This window comes from Phocoena sinus, chromosome 16 (genome assembly GCF_008692025.1).
Source record: "Phocoena sinus isolate mPhoSin1 chromosome 16, mPhoSin1.pri, whole genome shotgun sequence".
Classification (NCBI taxonomy): Eukaryota; Metazoa; Chordata; class Mammalia; order Artiodactyla; family Phocoenidae; genus Phocoena; species Phocoena sinus.
Window position 1 is genome coordinate 1,213,579 of NC_045778.1, and position 20,893 is coordinate 1,234,471.

The 20,893-nt window shown below is 48.5% G+C and overlaps 1 protein-coding gene across 1 annotated transcript; it reads left to right on the forward strand.

Annotated features, from left to right (window-relative positions):
- The first annotated feature begins 9,020 nt into the window (after positions 1 to 9,020).
- Positions 9,021 to 19,625, forward strand: RHOU (ras homolog family member U). Its single transcript, XM_032609197.1, has 3 exons — positions 9,021 to 9,273; positions 10,835 to 10,893; positions 16,194 to 19,625. The coding sequence occupies exons 1-3, from the start codon at positions 9,021 to 9,023 to the stop codon at positions 16,647 to 16,649; spliced, it is 768 nt and encodes a 255-aa protein (XP_032465088.1). The 3' UTR covers positions 16,650 to 19,625.
- Positions 19,626 to 20,893: the final 1,268 nt, after the last annotated feature.

Sequence of the window (20,893 nt, forward strand, 5' to 3'; positions counted from 1 at the left end):
CTGCCCGTTTTCACCTTCTACAACGCTGGGTTATTTCAGATTAATGAATTTGAAGGAGTTCCTTTGGAGTATGCGGCAGGACTGCATTCTACACATTCAAGTCCCAAAGGGCAGAGTTCAAAATTTACGGAAACTAGATCCCAATGGCTACTAGGCTCAGTCTATATTGTTGGGGAGGAATAGTCCAGAAGAACTCAGCCCGTAGTTCAGACATCTGGTTCCCTGCCATGTTTGGGAAGTCCAGAGCCCCAGGGTCAGTCTCAGACCTGAGTGGTTGTAGTAACCTGGGGGTCATTGCTAAGAGGTCTGCCTGGAAACTGTACATTTCTCTTCACCCCAGCAGAGCCCAGGGGAGCTGGGAGGAGGGGCAGTGTCCAAGGGTCTGAGCAGCGCAGGCAGGACTCCTCCCAGGGTGGAGAGCACGGAGGGCAAGTGATGGCAGTACCTCTAGCTGGGCCAACAAAGACCCTTGTGATTTAGTTTGGTAAAGGCGATGGAAAGGACTCTCCAGACAGTGATTGCACTATGAGATGTTTTCTAATACAACTTAAAACTTTCCAATTTTTACTGATTAATGAACTTTTAGAATTATAGACAAAAATTTTAAACATAAAACATTGGATCATTAACGAGTCCTTATGTTGACAAAGGGACTCAATCAACGTTTAATGGAATTGATTTAAGGAACAGATAAACTGATTTTAGATTAGTGATATGTAGGAATGAGGATGATATTTCAGTGGGACATATATGGATTCTGTTTCTAACTACATAAGCCTTCTCTCTACAATCCTCTTAATATCTTAATAAACATAAAAAATAGATACTAAGAGGATAATTTTACCTCAGCCTTTAAAAAAGCCTGCCAAATTGTTGTGAATTGTCTCTCTCTTTTTTTCTTCCTAAATTCTCAGGTTTTATTATTTATGCACATTTGTATTCTTCTCCCCTTGATACCACAAGACGTCGAGGCCTGTTTCTCCTGTCTTTCCTGCATGATCAGGGCCTGGGTAGTCTGTGTACCTCAGACGGAATCAGGGTTCAAGGGAGCTGCCCCATCGCTCTGTTCTGTGACATGCTGCTAAAGGTTTGCTTCTTTTTTTTTTTTCTAAAGAAAAAAGCATCTTTATTAAAATAACCCCATTGCTTTGTCATCTTTTGATGGTGAGGTTATAGTGAAAACCTCTCCCTCTTGAGAGTCACCAGTGGGGTGACCTTGGGTCCCTCTGAGCTGCTGTTTCCTAATCTATAAAGTTGGGGGGCAATAATGGTACATGTTTAGATTTTGTGTGTATTAAATATGATAATGCATACAAAATGCTTAGGACATCATGAGCCTCACCAGTGTGGCTGTAATTGGTTGAAGCTTTGTGATGGGGGAATGGGGAGGAGAGTCTCTCTGGTCTCAGAGGGAGGGTGTTTGCATTTCCCCATCCAGAAGCTCGTCCTCAGGCACCCCTGACTTTCTGTTGCACTTTGCACATCCCATTACTCCCACTACACCCCGCCTTGCATTCTAGTTATTTCATAGGTATTTTCTCTCTTACTGGGATTGTAAACTCCTTGAGGTCCAGACGCTCTAAGCGCACCTGTACAGACTGCCACTGTTCTCTTTGGTCATACTAAGTTCACGAGTGGAATCCCTCCATGCAATGACATAGCTAACAACCGTACCCCTTTCCCTCCAAAAATCAAACCAATGGCACAATTCCGTGTGCAGAGGCAGTATCCGCCTTCTAATACATTCTCGATGCACGTGACAGAGAAAGCGGACTGCCTGCTACAGTCTCTCTTCTCAAAGACAGACTTGGGCAGCTTTGTAGGGTGTTTGGATGCGCACACATTCATTCAAAGCATTACACAGGCGCTTCCCTGGTGGCGCAGTGGTTGAGAGTACGCCTGCTGATGCAGGCGACACGGGTTCGTGCCCCGGTTCAGGAAGATCCCACATGCCGCGGGGCGGCTGGGCCCGTGAGCCATGGCCGCTGAGCCTGAGCGTCCGGAGCCTGTGCTCCGCAACGGGAGAGGCCACAACAGTGAGAGGCCCGCGTACCGCAAACAAACAAAACACAAAGCATTACACAGCCGTTGCAAACCCAGAAGTGGATTGTGAGCCCTATTTGAATGTATGAATATTCCTTTCTCTTCCCTGTTGTAGGATTGTGGGAGTTTCCTTGCCCTCAACCGGGAAGATCTAGAAAAGACAGATGGTTGCAGTTTCTGGAAGTGAGGAAGATAATTCTACCACTTCAGAATCGCCAGCCCAGGTGATTACAGTTGTTGGGAAATGATTGCATGGCGAGTCCTTATCTTCAATGGTGGCTGAAAAATTAGAGGACATCAAGGTTTTGCAATAGCTAAGTGGGGTTTCTGAAGAGTTCTTATCACCTGCGAGGATTCGGGCAGCTGGGAAATGTCTGGCCTGGGGAGTTTCTGTGATGTGTGTTCGGGGAGGGAATTTGGAAACATAGCATTTGCCGCAAGGGTCCGGGGAAGAAGCTTTTTTATGGGAAGGGTCAGAACAGCTGGGAGGGCAATTCAGAGGCTGCAGCAGGTTTGAGGGAATGGAAATGGGGGCATTTCCCTGCAGGGGAGATCAGCAACAGCTGGGAAGACCAGAGCAGGGTGGGAGGGGGGTGGTTCAGGGGGAAAATAAACAAAGACTGAGGGCAGAAAGGGGCCTGCAGTGTCGCTCAGCCTTGCGTGGCACCTGCCCTCGGCATTTGCAATGGTTCCAGCCTTTCTGCCCCAGCAAGCTCCCAGTGTAAATTTACCTGCCATCCTTCCAACAGCCCTCCCGGGGGCTTTCATTTTTCTCCAGGAACTTATGTATGTAAATCATCACTCACCTCTATTGTAATAATCTTGCAGGATCAGTTCAGCTTGTTAAAAATATTAAAATACCTATCAACAACACTTGGGCAGGATGATACCCTTATTAAAAGTAAACATTAGAGATGTAAAAAATGCAGTCATACTTCATGACATGTGTTCCTGAGAAAGTTCTGTAGAAATAGGATTTGGGCCAATAAAGTCACATTTAAGTTTTACTCTAAAGTTTGTTATTTAACTTGAAAGGTGCACCCAGGTCATCAGCATCGTGCTAGGTTTTAGCAAATAGCTCTTTAAGATGCAAATAACCACGAGTCCCATGTGATACAACTTATAGGTTTGACAGTTTTTAATCATTATAATTTTGAAATATAATGCAATTCATAAAAATGAATAAAACAAAAACATGGTAAAATGAATCACTACAAAACAAACGCCTATGTAACCACCATTCAGATCAAGAAACAGAACATCTGAACATGAGAAGCCCTGTATGGCCCCTCTCCTTTCCAGTGTATAAATTATCCTCAATTACTTTGGCATCTAACACTGTTTAGTTCTGTCCATTTCTTTAGAAATGCTTTCACTATATATACATCAAATTTGATAGTTTACACCTTTTTTTGTGTCTGGCTTCTTTCACTCCTCATTCTGTCCATGAGATTCATTACTGTCGTTGTATTTATCTGTAGCTCACTCATTTTCTTTACTAAATAGTATAACATAAATTCCCAAATTTACTCATGCATTTTACTGTTTTTGACGTTTAGACTGTTTCCAGTTTTGAGCTCTTATAAGACTGCTCTTGCATGCATGATGCGTGCACAGAAGCACATGGGCACACATACAGAAATGCATGGCATGTATACAGAGCTGTGAGCAGAAGTCATTCCCAAGACGAAGCATTTCATAGTTGGTGGATGACCCTCCACACTCTTTCCTGGAAACCATGTGTCCTGGGTTGCATGGTTACCAGATGCAAGCAGCCTGGATCCCTGAGTCACCACTTGGAAGGGCACTGCCTCAGACAGTCATTTAACCTGCCGTGGATTTTGCATGACCAAAGAATCACTCCTATGTTTCTAGACATTAAGATTTTGAGCTTATTTCTCACTGTAGTGCAGCCTAGCCTAATCTGACCAGTAAAAACAATATAAACATTTTCTTTTCAGAAGTATTTTTTACAATTAATATTAATGATTGATTTTTCACATCTGAAAGTTTCATCATGTCAATGGGAGCTCTTTTTGAGTAAAAAAAAAACAAAAATTATTCATTCTAGTTACCAACAGGCAAGAGACAAAAGGACGTCTGTAGACAGGGCCCCAATTTCAACATGTTGGATAATGTCCATGACCCCTCACCATAATGCTAGCTGATGGGAGAGTCTGGGGTCTGCAATTACTGACAAGGACCCACTGGTGGGCCAGCTGGTGGTCTGGTGACATTTATATGATCCTCCCATCTTCTCTAGTGAAAAATGCCGACATTATTTTCCTTGTCAATTTTTTTTTTTTCCTAGGCTGGCATCCCTGGTGGTAAAAAAGGACAAAGGAAGGGTATGGTCAAGGCTCAGTTAGGAAAACAGCCTCTCCAAGGCACAGGGGCGAGGAAGGGAAGCTTTCACGAGGTTGGGAGTTGCAGGGAAGAGGGACACAGTCACTAAGCCTGTCCAGCTGAATCTGGTACAGGGCTCCAGTTGAAGCTTTTGAGAAAACCCAGTAGCCCTGCGGACATGGCCACCAGCAGGCCATGAAAGGGAGCGCAAGGTGTGCTTTGTGGGGGGCTGCGGCCTCTGTGGGTCCAGTGAACTCAGGCTGCTGTGAAGATGATGAAGTGGGCACAGAGCAGGAGGAGAGTAAAGGCGTGTCGGGCCCTGTGAGTCTGTCCGCCATCACGTGTAGCCATATGACAGTCCTCTACTTCCCAATCCCCACGGTGCTCCTCTCAGTGGACAGCCATAACCTGGAACACACAGAGAAGGATGTTTTGGGGAACAGCAGCCCAGCCTCAGATCCTAGTTCCCCGACCAGGGATCGAACCCAGGCCCTTGGCAGTGAAAGTGAATAGTCTCAACCACTGGACCACCAGGGAATTCCTGAGAAGTAATTTTCTAACTGGTGGTCTCTCACAGGACATTTAAAAACCAAGGCACCGCTAAAGAAAAGAAGTTTCCTTCAGAGATGAATGTGTCCAAGATAAAGGGTGATGGCTTGAAGAAAGAACAAACACTCATAGCTACACGACCCGTTAACATGAAAGATCCAGAAACCAACCACTTCTGATTTGGTTCCCTGCTGTTACTTATTTATGGAAGATGGATAAATAGCGAAATGTTATAAATAGTAAAAAAGAAAAAAAAAGCTTTGTATTGAATTTGATGATGGATATTACACCCTGGCAAAGAATGTATTAATCAGAAAATTATTTTAGCTTCTTTCTTGAATACGTCAAAAGATAGAAAAGTGAAAGGTACACAGTATAAAGTCTATTGTCATGGTTTTTACTATATTAGTTCCAAAGTATAAATTCATGATAATTAGTGCATTTGAAAATTAGATACTCTTTGCTAGTAGAACAGGTAAAAGAGCTTTAGGGAAAAAATATACTAGAAAACGTGCTGGGGATAGAGAGTTTGGTGAAGCAACGGTCATGCTTTTTTTTAGGAGATTAAGAGCAAGTGTCAGTAGGTTATTTTAACAAAGTGCTATGATAGCGATTAGGCATACGTTCACCAGTGTAAGGGCTCGGGTGCGGTGGGGGAATGTTCACAGCTGGGCTGGAGGGCCACGGAGGCACCAGAACTTAACAGTGGAAGATTGCTTTTTGCCCACGTAAATGCCAGCATTTCCCAAATTTACCAAACCCAAGACACAAAGGAGACATTGCACCAACTATGCCGTCCTGGTGGATATAGATGGGGAGTACAGGAGGGGTAAGGCATTCTCAGAGAACAAAGGAGTGGTCTTTCTTGTTAATTGCTGCAGGATTCATATGTTCTAAAAATACTTTATAAAAGCATAAAACAGAAGACAGCAACCTACTACTTTCCCCACATGATGTAAAGTGTCGGGTATAAGGAGGAACAAAATAAAGTCCCTGACCTCATGGGGCTTGAACGGGGAGACAGACAGTAAACAAACAAGAGAACGCATCATATGATTTACTGATCTATTGTAAGGTTTACCGATTGATCTTACAGTTGGAGGGGCGTCCACAGCCCCGGCCTTGGTCAGCACTGAGTTCCAGGCCATCTCCCTACCTCTGGACTTGTGTATCACGGGCTGCAGAAAAGTCTTCTAGTAGTGGGCAGTTAGTTCTGTGGCTTTTAAATAAGGCTGCAGGGGGTTGATTAAATTGGATCTAGAAAGATGGGCCAAAACGAGTGGAGTGGGACGATATTCGACATAAAAAAGGGAGCAAAGCAAAGCCGGGGGCTCCAGGATACAAAAGCTACTATATGGCTAGAGGTCGGGGGAGACCCACATTTTGTAGGGCCTGAAGCTGATCACATTTGGAGGCCTTCTGTAAGAGAAAGGATACAAATTTAAGGATAGAAAATTAGGTACAAAAATATTGATTTAAAATGAGACATGCATCACAACAAGCTATGCAATTTAAAAGGCCGACAAACAACATAAACTTCAAAAATAGCCACAAGAAAACATTTAATAAACCACCCGATACACCTCAATCATACTATTTTCCCCACATTTTCTCGCTGCATACCCTCCCCCCAGCTCTACTGAGGCCTAGTTCACAATGAAAAGTTGTACATATTTAAGGTGTACAACTTGATGATTTGATATATGGATATATTGTGAAATATTCAAGTGTGTGTGTGTTTTGCAAACACTCAAGATCCAGCTTAGCAGATACAAGCATACAATGTTGTTAACTCTAGTCACGTGGGTGTGCATTAGCTCTCCAGAATGTATTTATCTTGCATAACTGAAACTTTGTGTCTCTTGAACACAACCTCCCCCATACCCCTAGCTGCCTGCCCTTTGACTACTTTTTCAATTTTGTAACGTGTTTTCTAGAGAAGGATGGAAATGTACTTCACATACAGGTGAACTTGCTGTTTGTGGTACTGCGACAGGTTTGTGTCCTCACAAACGCAAGAATTCACATCAATTCTATTTCCTGTAAAAATGTATAGTGCATTTATAATCGTATATGCTGCAGTTAGAGTATATTCCTGAGGGGAGAGAACTTCCATTTCGACCAGGTGTAGGTGAGAGAGCCAACCCCCATCTAACAATACTATGTGTTTTATGATGGAAAGAATAACCACAAACTACCGTCTGGCTTCAAGAAGCTATATCTAAACTCTGTGACTGCTTTGCTCCTGGAACCTTCCGGTGCTGGGGAGAGTGGGAAAGTTCAGATGGATACCAGCAGTATACTGCATGGGAGGCACGTTACTGGCGGCCATTCCTACACCTGGGTGGCTAGAAATAAGGTAACTACATGTGGGAACTGAAAACCACACAGATACATCCCATCGGGGTCAAGGCTCATTCTTTGGGTCAGGCAAGTGCAAGTTTGGCCCCTTAAACTTTGCTCCCTTGTCTCCTTCCTTCCTTCACCTTGGTCCTGGCTCTGTATCCATTAAACGCAAACGAAATGTCTCCCCAACTTCACTTTACTTTGGCTTGATCCTCAGAATGTCCACTGCCACATCAAAGCTTCTCCGTATGAGAAGTTAGAGTTGAAAGAGATAGTGGGATTAATTGGTGGTGGTTAAAATATATGATTTTGAAAAATTTACAAAAACATAACCATGTGTTCACGCTGCTAGGGCCCCCAGGGCCTTGGAGAGGTTCTCTGCAAATGAGGGGCCATGGATTCAAGCCTCCAGCCTCTTGGTAAATCCACCTCTGCGTTCCAACTACAGCCACACTTCCAAGGCTGAGTTCATCACTCTGTCTTATTTTTGCTTTCAAGGACACTGGGTAAGAACTCAGTCTCTGGAGCCAGACTACTTGAATCCTGGCACTGCCAATTCCTCGCTTGTGGGACCTCAGCATTTTATCTAACATCTCTGTGCCTCAGATTTTCTCATCCTATACCCATAAGATGGGTATAAGTAATGATAAGATGACAGGAACTAGCTCATGCCGAGTGCTTACCAGTGTCTGGCACGTAAGAAAGGATCGATGTTTATTAGCTACTGTAACTTTTATTATTAGTATCACCATTCGTGTTCACAGTATGTGCCTCTTCTCACACCACAGTGCAAACCCCGAGGAGCCTTTGTGTCCGGACTAGGCCCAGAAAGGCTTCCCTGTCTTTCCGGATGGATTGCTGACTAGATGTAGAGGAAGGAGTCACAGATAAACGGATTCCCAACCCCCGCCCCCCCAACCATAATACTAACGTCACCACATTACATTAAAGCAAATGTAGGAATTGGGGCTATAAAGACATTTGCTGGTTCAGGGCACGCCAAAGAGAAAGTCACACGAGCATTAACAAAGGACCTGACGTTCTTTTGCTCTCAAACGATAGAATACATTACTTTGGAAGAAGAAAAATCACACGACGGCCAGCGGCTATACCTTAAACGAAAAGTTGGCTGTTAATTCAGCCTCCTTCCGACGACTGTCCCCCAGGCATTTCACTGCCCCCCTCGGGTGCAGCGCTGTGGCCGAGGAGGCCGGGACCGCGTGGAGAAGGGGGCGAGGGGCGCAGGGCCCGGAGGAGCCTGGCCGCCGGCCGCGTGGGCGCAGGAGGCGGGACCGCGGGCCTCTAGGCGGTGGCGTCAGTGTCGGCGCCGGGAGGAGCTGCCCTCTGCCGGCCCGGCTCCTCGGCGCCGCCCCAATCGGGCGTCCGGCGGCCCGCCGGCGGCTGTCTGGGTCTCCCGCCCGTGGCCGCGGTCCCGCCCCCCGCGCGCCCGGCTCCGGCTCGAGCGCAGAGCGCGGCGCGCAGGCGGGGGCGCTGTGGGCCCGGCGCGGGGAACGAGCGGCCGCCCCGCCTCCTCCCCGCGCCCGCCCCCAGCGCGCCTGGCCGCCGGGAAGCGGGAGGAGACAGCGCAGGGCCCCGCGCCGCTCGGCCCGCAGTCCTTGGCCGCGGAACGGAGCCGGCGCCGCGCGAGCCCGAGTCCAGCCCGAGCCGCCCGGCCGCCTTTGTCTGCACCTCGCGCCTGGGTCGGGGACAGCTCCCCCCGCGGCGGGCGCGGGCCGATGCCCCCGCAGCAGGGGGACGCCGCGTTCCCGGGCCGCTGCGAGGCGCCGCCCGTGCCGCCCCGCCGGGAGCGTGGGGGGCGCGGGCCCGGGGCGCCGGGGGGCCGGGGGCGCGCGGGCGGCGCGGAGGGGCGCGGCGTCAAGTGCGTGCTGGTCGGCGACGGCGCGGTGGGCAAGACCAGCCTGGTGGTGAGCTACACCACCAACGGCTACCCCACCGAGTACATCCCCACAGCCTTCGACAACTTCTCAGGTGAGCGGGGCCGGGGGCGGGGGCCTAAGGGGGGCGTGGGGCCGCGGGGACCGGGAGCCCTAACCCTGGCGCGGGGAGCGGCGGTCGCCTCGCCATTCAGGGGCAGACGGTGGGGTCTAACAGGTCGCGCCCAGGTGGCCTGGTCAGTTTCCTGGGTAGAGAAGTTGCGTCAGGTCGACGTTGCTGGCGCTGCTGCCGGGTTTCGATCGGAAGGTGACGCGCAGGTGCCATTACCTGTGGCCCGAGGGTCCGTCCTTTCCTGTTGGTGGCTCCCCTCCCGAGGGCGTCTCCACTTTTAAAGAGCTGCGGAGACGGGGGAAGAGAGTGGATTTAGTGGAAATGGCACTAGAAGCACTAGGGAGGGCCGAGGTTTGGATTAAACCTGGAGAGTAAACACAGCTTCTTCCCTCTGAGCACCAACGCTTCCCCTGCCCCCGCTTCCACCGCCCCCATGGGCTCTGTTTCTGAGTCTTAGTATCTTTTCAGTATCTCTTTAAGCTACTGAAAGCTCTTATGTGTACAGCGCTATGTCATTTGGTTTGGTAGCTACCAAGATAAAGGAGTCCTTACTCTTGATTTTTCAAGTCTTTTTGAAATTTAAGAAAAAGTTAAAATCTATGGAAGCTAGGGTGAAACACTTTCTCTGTTTTTTTTTTTTAAAGCGCGCACACACACACACACACACACACTCACACACACCCACTCACACACAAGCTTCTCTATCTTTTGGAAAGTCATGGTGGCAAGGACTTGCTTTCATCCTCCTGGAAGTCACCCTAGTTAAAGCAGTGCTGTGCTACTGGGTTTCCCACCTAAACGATATTGTTTTTTTCCTTTTTTTTCCTCCTCCCAACTGAGTAGTGTAAACATGTATAAACAATTTAGAAAGTTGTATTGAGACAAAAGGGAGTACTTCATTCAAATAGAGACCTCAGAGCAGCGCCCTGATGCAGGCCCCTCCCCAGATACCCCTTCCCAGTGGAAAGGTGGGAATGGTTTTCTTTCCTTTCCTTTTCTCTTTTAATCCGCTCTTTGAGCTGACATGGAGAGATAAGCTGTGCCCTCTTTTATAAGCAGGACAATGCGGGCAGCCTGTGTTTGCACGTGTTCTCAAAACAAGCCACACTTTTATGATAAACCCCAAAGTCACCAAACGTTTCCCAAGGGAAAGCAGAATTATTTGTGAGAGTTTCCACTGACTTAAAGCTGCAAGGTTGGTTCCCACTTACCCCCCAGTGTTGTTTTTGGGTTTTTTGAAACAAGTGTGACAGGAAAATAAATCTTCTGGGGCTGGGAGAAAAACGCAGGCCCTTCTGGGTGCCATCAAAGCTTCTGGCCTCCTGCCTTCTCTGGGGCATGGAGCGAATTGCCCACCCTGCAGGTTTGGGTGCAGAAATACCTCACGGGCCTCTTTGTTTTAGGCAAGTCTTAAATTCACTGGGGACCCAGAATAGGAGCTGAAGGGTTTGGAGTGAGAATGGTCATACAAATTAAAACTATCATTCTTCTGGAAAAGGTTAAAAGAGACCCCCCTGACAGTCCTTTTGGTCTTATTTTTAAGCTGTGGTTTCCGTGGATGGGCGGCCCGTGAGACTCCAGCTCTGTGACACTGCAGGACAGGTCAGTATCACATCGCTGCTCGGTGCTGGGCGCGGACAGGGCCTTTTAAAGCCCTTCACCCCCGCCCCAGCTGGGCCATTCTAGAGCCCCACCCCCACGTATGGCTCCTCACAGAGGGTGGTGGTGGGGACACAGAGCTCCGTGCCAATAAAACAGGGTTTGGCCCGGCTCTGTGTGGGCAGGACAGGGGAAACAGGGTCAAGAGAGGTTCTTATCTTCTGGGAATTTCGGATCTTATTTACTCTCTGGTTTTTATTAAAAATTATCAATGTTGCTTTGTGCTCATTTCTCAAAGTAAGTTGGCCGTAGCTTACGATCATTTTATTAAAGGTCAGCAAGTCAAATACTTAATAAACTTACTCAAGAAGAAGATGGAGTTCACGTCAGTAAGTGTTAATGTTTCCCTTCCTGAGCATGGTTGGACTTGCTGGGGTTGCTCCCATCCCTTGAAGCAGAGATACAGCGGCCCAGGCTGTCCTGAGCTGGAGGAATGAATGAGCCGGGACCTGATCCTTCCGAATCGCGAACATTTATTCCTGTCTTGGCCAGGCACTTGGACAAAACAGCCAAGGAGCTGGTGGGAAGACCCGGTGTGAGGTCCCCTTTGGGGTGTCCCTGAAGAGCTCCAGGGACCCCGGTCCCCCCGAATGGTGCTCATGTCACTGAGTTCTCACCGTGCTCTGTGAGGGCCCAGGGTGCCGTCTCTTGAGTTTGCCAAAGTGACAAGTTACTAAGCATGTAGTCTCTCCAGCACTTGAGAAAGTGCTGGGGTACTTTGTTGGCAGGTAAAAGTGCCCACTTCACTTCTGAGGTGTCACACGACCATATACATTAAAGAAGAAGCTGGCTTTCCAGTGTCCCCAAGAACCTCCACCACACCAGGGCTTCTCAGTTACTCACCCACTTGGGAGAGCAAATCCAGTCAGGGCTTTGTTTTTCAAACCTCGATGTGACACAAGACTGGGCAGCCTTGATCCCCAGCAGAACGCTGGTTTGGCGGTGGCCACGGTGGCACATGTCATAGCCAAACCTCTTCTGCTCTGTCCTTACCCTTCCACTGGGGCTTCCCAGTTCCCCCTTTATGGGGAGCAGAAAAAATCAACCGGTCTGCATTTTCTTGCCTGTGGAAAAGAAAAATCAAAGAACACAGGCTCTTCTAATATTTAATCTTTCTGGACGCCCTGCTGCTATTTATAATGAAAGCTTAATTGCTTTGTATAAAGTGAGAATGTTTTTCCTACCTCGGGTCAGATTTTCTGATGTTTAAAATGAAGACCGGGACTTCCCTGGAGGTCCAGTGGTTGAGACTCTGGGCTTCCAACGTGGGGAGCGTGGGTTCGATCCCTGGTCAGGGAACTAGGATCCCGCATGCCGTACAGCACGGCCAAAAAATAAAATAAAATGAGGGTCGAGTAGCGCCTCCATAAACAGAGGCCTCCCTTTTGTAGCAAGATGTGGCAGCTGAACAGCCCGAGAATGAGACGGAAGGCAGGAGAACGCAAGACACCAAAGGGTGTGCTTATCTGGGACCCTTTAGGGAGGAGCAGGCAGCCCAGTGCAGGCAGCTGCCCACCACTGGCTCGCCTGTCAGGTGTTGGTTCTGCTGGCAGACATGGCTTCCCGGGCTGGGGTTCCCTGCCTCATGCCTTCTCGGTGCCTGGTACAGAGTGGGGCTTCTTCACGGTTTGTAGAATGGATCAATCAATAAATGGAGTGCTGGGTCCTGGGGGAGGCAAACTTAAGTCATGGGCTTGCCGCTCAACAGACTTACAGTCTACCTGTTAGTAGAACTTGTGAAAGAAACCAGTGAGGTTACAGGAGGAGGACAGCAAAGTCAGCTCAAGGGGCAGGATGGGTAGACCCAGGAGGAAAATCTCTGAGCAATTTTGAAAGAGGAATAGGTCTTTTACCAGGAACACTATGTAGAAATGATCCTGAATTATCAAGAAATAATTTAATTTTTTCCTTAATAGGGTCTGTTTCAAAGTCAGGGCATCAAGAGAATCATTTTAAACGTATTTTCATGGAAAAGGTTCATAATTCGGGAAATGAAAAGGTTTTGGTGCAAGTTGGTACGCTTTGGTTTATTTGGAAATTATCCTTCTGCTCTCCCAGCAGTTATTCTTGTTTGTTTGTTTGTTTTTTTGAATAGATTCATTGTTTTATTTATTTACTTATTTTTGGCTGCGTTGGGTCTTCATTGCTGGGCGCAGGCTTTCTCCAGTTGCCGCCAGTGGGGGCTGCTCTCCGTTGCGGTGAGCGGGCTTCTCATGGCGGTGGCTTCTCTTGTTGCGGAGCACGGGCTCTAGGCACGCGGGCTTCAGTAGCTGTGGCACGTGAGCTCAGTAGTTGTGGCTCACGGGCTCTAGAGCGCAGGCTCAGTAGTTGTGGTTCACGGGCTCAGTAGTTGTGGCTCGTGGGCTCTAGAGCGCAGGCTCAGTAGCTGTGGCGCACGGGCCTAGTTGCTCCGTGGCATAGCTGGATCTTCCCGGACCAGGGCTCAAACCTGGGACCTCTGCATTGGCAGGCGGATTCTTAACCACTGTGCCACCAGGGAAGCCCTCCCAGCAGTTTTTTTGGTTGAGATTCACAGTATTTCTTACCTGATTAGTAAGTATGTCTAATTGTGTAAGGAATGAGGCCAACCGTCTACAGATTTGTAGAAAACCAGCTTCAAAAACTATTTGTGAAAAATACACAGCTGGTGAGACAAAGTCAGTTTTTTCCCGCTCCCCAAGTATCAGTATTTGCTTTGACCATAAGCAAAGCTGGGTAAGGTGGTAGTCCTTTCCTACCCTCCCTACTCCAGATCTGATAAACTACCTTTCAAGGGACTCGATTTGACACGTGCCATATTCCCTTCGTGTTGTCCCAGCCCGTGGCACTGCGCCCACCCCCACAGGCAGTTGTCATGGTAGCTTCCTGAGGACACAGCGACTCGAGCGACCTCCTTTGCAAAGTCCCAGAGAATGTGAGCACCGGTGGCCGTGGCCTAGGGACCAAACGCAGGTTTCACATAGCAGCTGAGAGCTGGGTAAATAACTAGAAATCGCTTCTTGTGCCTTGGAGTTTTCTTGTTGGGGGCTCAGTGAGCATGTAAGATGTTAAAAGGAGTTTTTAATGCTGTGGAAATTTCACTGTGATCAATTTCACGCCAGGTGAAATTGATCAGACTGAAAGAGAGTGACCAATAGCAGGTGAAAACTCTTCAGCCTTCTGAACCATGAGGCACTTGGGGAAATCTTTATACTTAAAAAAAAAAAAAAAAAGAAGAACTCCGACTGCAGCTTGACTAGCACTGCTGTCCAGCTGGCCTGTCAATCCCACCCAGCCCTGCCCTGCCCTGCATCCCAGGCACATCTCTGGGCCTCAGAGCACGTTTCCTTGAGGGTCCATTACAGTTGGCCTTATCACACGTACGTGTGCTGCATTTATTTCAGCAGATAGCTAAGATTTCTGGTCAGCAGGATTTAATTTCTGCCTTGCTTCCCGAGTCCCTCAGCCAGAACCTCAGAGGTCTGGGAGCCAGATTGCCAAAGCCCGGTCACGAGGCCTGGGCCTGTGCTCACCTTTCTTTTTATTGGTAACACAACCCCAGATCCAGGGCCCAGCAGGTGCGATGACTGCCAGCAGCGCGGGCAACGCCTCCGTCCTGTGCTTCTTCCTTGCAGGCCTCCGAGAACAGAGGGAATGTTTCATTAAAAGATCCTCGTGGCTGGGCCGTGGGCCACCTGGATGGGTTTCTGTGTCTCTTCTTTCAGCACGAAGTTGGCACTAAGAAATCCAAGGCTTTTTTTCTTCTTTCTTCCTTTTTAACTTTTGCGTGTAGAAGTCGGAGAAGTGGCAGTGACACGGAGAGATGCCGTATTCCTTCCTGAGGAAGGACTTTAATATTGGTTGACTTTAATATTGTTACTTGGTTGTTGCCCCACAAACTGAAATACGGAGCCTCAGATGAGGAAAGTGAACTCAAATAAGAAGATCCAGGCTTCCCTCATCCCTAGAAAAAGGCCACAGATGCTGCATAACATGCACGCAAATAATAGTTCGTAAACGATCATACACGTCAACTGAGCGGCAGAAACCTGGGTGACGTTTACGGAACCTATGTGTCACCTTATGCCGGAGGATGGTTGGCACCCACATATAGAAATTTCAGATAGAAATGAGATGATGTAAATGTTTTCCTAGAAGAGAGATGAGTGAAAGCTTTCAGTTAGCTAAATATGGTGCTGCAGGGGACTCTAGGGTGTTTGATATAAAGAAACACTGATCTGGAGACAGATGTCCCTACAAGGGCTGAGGCCATGTCTGTCTGTCCCCAGCCAAATCCCCTGGAGTCTGGTGTCTGATGCGTGGTGCCTGGAGTCCCACATGCATCTCTGTTAGTGAGTGAGTGCGGCACGGCCTTCAGCAGCGTGGTGGGTGGTTGGTTTATATAATCAACTCTAACTTGTTCCATCCAGTTCTCTATCCCTCAGAAGTTGGGTGGGTACACCCTTTCTCTGGTTCTTTATCCTCCCAAAGCATCGTGCGTGGGGGCCTCTGGGATTCATGGAGAGAAAAGAAGGGAGGGAAAGTAAGAGAAAAGGAGGGAGGGAGAAAAAGATAAATCGAGAAGTGTTATATCCAGCAAGTGTGAGACTGTATTCACCAGTGTTGTATGTGACATTGAGAGGCACACATTCTCTGGGTCCCTAATGAGAGTGGCCAAGTCCAGGTCCTCAACTCCAGACCTGTGTCTGATTCCCATGATTCTGCACCGCGTGTGCCCTGAATGTGCCCTGGGTGTGCCCAGCGCAGATGGGATGGAACAGGCATGGCTCATCGCTGCTGTGAGGATGGGCAGGGATGGGTCCTTACAGAGGTGCTGGGTTCACAGACTGGGGCTCCCTGGAGTCAGGGTGGAGCCCCGAGGATCAGCGTGGGTACTGTGTACGTTTTAAGAGCCTGACTAAGTACCAGAGTTGAAGGAGTGGGTCTGAGTTACTCTGTGCTGAAGCCTAGAGAAAGTAAATTTTATTTTGAAAATCCATCTAATTTAAGGACCTTTCCTGTGGTAAATTGCAAGTAGGTCTAGAGCATCAAGGAAAACGTTGAGCACGTCGGGCAGGTTTCCAGGGGCTGGGAGCATTGCCCCACTTGGCAGCAGGGGCCTTTTGAGGACTCTCGCTCTTCCTTCCACCCGTCGTGGGCTTTCTGTTACCTGCCAGACCCTTTCCAGAAAAACGTTCAAACGGTCTTTGTGCTGATGAGACCTGATGTAAAAGGTAACGTTTGGGTGCTTGACTTGCTTGCAGGATGAGTTCGACAAGCTCCGGCCGCTGTGCTACACCAGCGCCGACATCTTCCTCCTGTGCTTCAGTGTCGTGGGCCCCTCTTCCTTCCAGAACGTCAGTGAGAAATGGGTGCCGGAGATTCGCTGCCACTGTCCCAAAGCCCCCATCATCCTCGTGGGGACGCAGTCGGATCTCAGAGAAGACGTCAAAGTCCTCATCGAGCTGGACAAATGCAAAGAGAAACCCGTGCCCGAGGAGGCGGCCAGGTTGTGTGCTGAGGAGATCAAAGCTGCCTCCTACATCGAGTGCTCGGCCTTGACTCAGAAGAACCTCAAAGAGGTCTTTGATGCAGCCATCGTCGCCGGAATCCAGTACTCGGACTCTCAGCAGCAGCCCAGGAAGTCCAAGAGCAGGACTCCGGACAAGATGAAGACCCTGTCCAAGTCCTGGTGGAAGAAGTACTGCTGTTTCGTATGATGCTGGTGGGGCCCCGACGGGCTGTGTTCCGACGAACTCCGCGCTAGAGGCTATATTAGCTGAAACAACTCCTTTGACCATGTAGAACCTGTATAGAGAATGCGCGTGTATATGGATTATAGGAGATGCTCCAATGTATGTATCCTTTCTTGCCTTTGACCTTCTCGTTTGTTTGAGCCGAGGGATGAGATACTTATGCAAGAGATTTTTGAAGTAAGTTAAGAGTTTGTCATGACTCTGGGAATTTAGAGCTCTAGACCTTTGGATTAATTTATATCTAATATGAAAAGTCACCTCAGATCTGGGCGTCCAGAGTGAAATTTTGCCACGAGATAATGCACAGAAGAACAAAGAGGAAATGGCATGGTTAGCTGTCCCTTGATTGAGGGCCAGCTACGGTCAGAGTAACTCTTAGCTTTGAGACCTCATACTTTCCCCCCTGTTTTTTTAAGGAGCAAAAATCTGAGAAAAAAAAAGAGAGAGACCTCTGCCTATAAAACCTCAAATCAGTCACTTTGGTTGTATTCTTATACCTGGTTCCTTAAGATTTAAAAGCAACCAACAAAAAAACATGCCACTAACTATGGTGCTGTGTAGACCAAAAAGGAAAAGTTGTTGATGGGAGTTTTTCATCCTGAGACCGTATCAACAGCCAAAATGCCATGAGGAGTGTAGCAAGTGATAGCTCTGTTTTCTTTAGGGAGTGATTCACGTTGCGCTCAGAGCATGGTATTTGCTGTCATACACATGAGCCAAACTGCCTGAACCTCTGTGATGACAGCGCTCAGGAGACCTGTCGGGGTTGTTTCTTACCTTCTAGGCTTCCCTTGCCCCATCTTCAGGGGGCGTGAACCCTCTTGCAAGGCCTGTAGCAGGCAGATGTTTGGGGGACACAAAATGTCCTTATTTTCCTGAAGTCAGTGTAAAGGTACTTCTTTGTGTACGCACGCAAACACGGATATAGAGGTGGCCATTCTTGCTTCTGATTCAGACTTTTAAACAGTTAATGGGAAAAAATGTGGCCCCAGAAACAGCTGTGAGGGAAGCCTGGCTTCCTCTTTTAACACTTTCTGGAACAGATCTCTTTTTGATGATGCCTTGAGATGTGATTCTAGGTGGATCTTCACACATTTTGGAGCCCATGTTAAAACATGAGCGTCTCTTAGAACCTATTTTAATATGAATGTCTCTTGAAACTTATTAAAACAGCCAGTGAAATCCACACATGCCTTTCAGGGAGCTGGTGATAGAGACAGCGCCTCGTGTGGGATCGGTGGTGGCAGGGACCGCAGCACCCTTGCTCAGCTGTCTCCTCACTGTGGAACAGTCAGAAAACCACAGATTGGTGACATGTTTGTGTTCTTCCAGGTGGCGGTATTTAGCGCTTCATATTCTGGAGGGGAAAAGTGCTCGAAGTGCCAGAGAGCAGTTTTTCTCTGGGATGGGGCTGCTTCTGAGATGCCGAGAAGTAGCTGAATGCATCAGATTGTGACGTCAGGCTTGCGGTGGTGATGCAGATCTACCAATATCAGTCAGTAACTGGGGAAATCTCTGTAATGCCAGCAGGTAGAGGAGAGGAGTTTATCTTTCTGTGGGTCTTGTCCTTTTTATGTTTAAAAAAAAATCCAATTTGTGTTTCTTTTTACAGAAAGTAAATGATCAGACTATACTTTAGGTTAGAGGCTTCTTTTATTTCTATTAGTAAATAAAATTAACTAATTTCCTTGTTTAAAAACTGAAAAACATGCTGTTTATTATTTATTTTTCAGTACATTGAAACTGATATCATTGCTTCCTGAAGCGTTTAGTTACATCCTGAGTGAATAAAATTACTTCATTTGTGGAAATGCCCCAAACGGACCTAATGAAATGTGTTCGAAGCTTGGTGCCTGGCTCACCTACCCGTGAGCTTCCCAGACGGGGCTCTGCCTGCCCTGGTGTGGAGCGGGTGAGGAAGGGTTATTTGACTGGCAAGTGATTTCAAACAGTATTTTTATAGTAAAGCAAATGTCATGGAGTAAAATGCAGTTAATTTTTAAGACTGAACACAAAACTTGAAAGAAATGTTATGCCTGTGACAGCATATGGGGCTCTTCTTGGTCCCCCGGTGGAGGGGGGAACCTTTGCCACCCTCTGCCTTTAGGGCCAGCGGTTGGTAAGGAACACCTCTGTGGTCCAGTTCCAGAGCTTTACTCGTGTTTCATTTTCAGCCCCGCTTGATGCAGCCTGTACTATTAGTGCGAAAAATCCAGAAGGTTGACACTGAGATGCAACAGGTTTTAATATGTTGCCAAATTTGTAGAAGAGTAAATGCACAATTGTACTCGAGGTTTTCCTCCATTTTTACTTCTTGGGGAAAATAAAGATTTGGGCAGAAAAGTTTTTAAAAGTATGTGCTCGAGTTAAATATAAATTTGATTCACTTCAGAGCTCAGACGTTGTTAAACTTAACAGCTTGGTATCGAGGAGGACGTTTTATCAGAGTTGTGCTTTGGGAAATACCCTAGCATAAGTCCTGCGGTGTAGGCCCGTCATAATTTAACAATACAGGGTCCTCTACAACTGTCATCTCTTTTCACCATGTGTGTAGAAATGAACCTTTTGTAATGTTGATCTCTGTGCTTGACATACTTATGAGAAACCACCCACCTCTTACACAAGCCCAGAGGAGGGCAGGTCTTCTCCCCAGTTTTCTAAAAGGAACAGCAGGTGCAAAGGCCCTGAGGCAGGTTACCTGGTGCCTTACCAAGTCATACTTTTCTGTTTTTCCATCATGTGGCACGCGGGATCTTAGTTTCCCAACCAGGGATCAAACCCACACCCCCTCCAGTGGAAGTGCAGAGTCTTAACCACTGGACCACTGGGGACGTTCCCATACTTTTCTGTTTTTCAGTGTAAATGATGTTGAGCAGAACGCTCTCCTTGAAGATGCTCTCCAGGAGGTGGTAGGAAATAAATTCTGACCTGTGGCTCTAACCGCACCTGTGTTTTCTACCAAAGAATTTCTTTGGGAGTGAAGAGAAGTTCAGGGGTGTGGAGAAGCAGGCCCCTGAGGTGTGGTGGGAATGCGTCTGTTCAGGGTGGGGTTTGAGAATTCCGGATTCCATCTGAGATGAGCACCCTGTGGGTCTGTGTCTGTGATGGGCTGTGTGCTGACCTCCCTGTCTGTTCTAGGAGCCCAAGTCCAGGCCCAGAGCAGCAGTGAGCATGGGGTGACGCTGAGGTCACAGATACGCCTGGGCTTCCTCCTGTGGGGACAGGGCTGCCCTTCTCACAGGCCGTTGGTGTCCTGGGTGAGAGCACAGGTGCACACATGGGGTAAACGTCTGCAGTGGCCCTGGGAGGAACCTGGGCTCCACCAGCTTCACAGTGAAGGCCAGCAGGGTTCCCCATCTGCAGGGGGTGGACAGCCTTCCTGGTCCTCTAGCGAAGGACAGGCCTGTCTCCTTCCTTCCCCACATCACCTTCCATGTCAAGGCTACGACTCTTTTGTATCCACCGACCAGTCAACCACAGTGGACTAGAAAACTGGGCAGAGAGCCACTAGAACCACTGCCCACCCGCATGTGTCCTGGAGTGCCGAAAGCCAGCCAGCCAGCCAGCCTCCTGGCCCCCACTGGCCTCCGAGAGCAGCCTGACCCTTGCCCAGAGGCACCTGGAAGTTTCTCTTCACCCGGCCCCAGTCCGACCTCCCTTATCTGGGTCAGGCCTTCCCGGGGTACAAGGACAGAGCTCCCAGTCCCTTTAGAGGAGTCTGGGGAGTCTTCACAGAGATGTTCACATGACCTCAAAGGAGATGAGGGGAGAAAAGTTTCCTAAAAGGAGCAGCAGGTGCAAAGACCCTGAGGCAGAGGAATGTCTGGCATGTCCTGGAGGCCGGTGTGGGTGTGGACAGGACAGAAGGAGTGCAGGGAGGGGAGGGGGTCAGGGAGGGGAGGGGGAGGGGGAGGGGAGGGGGAGGGGGAGAGGTTAGGAGGAAGCCATGACATCAGGGAGAGGCAATGGGCTGGGCCCAGCAGGCAGGCTGTTTGGGCTTGAATCCTGGCTCTGCCACTTACTGGTTGTGGTTCCTTAAGCAGCGTAACCTCTTAACCTCTCTGTGCCTAAACTTTGGAATCTGTAAAGGGGATAAGCGTGGCACCTGCCCCAATGGGCCCATGGAGTTATGAGTATGAAGGGCTGGTGCCCAGTAAGCCTCAGGAAATGTCCATTCTGACCGGACTTTTTGGTAACGTCTTCCTGGC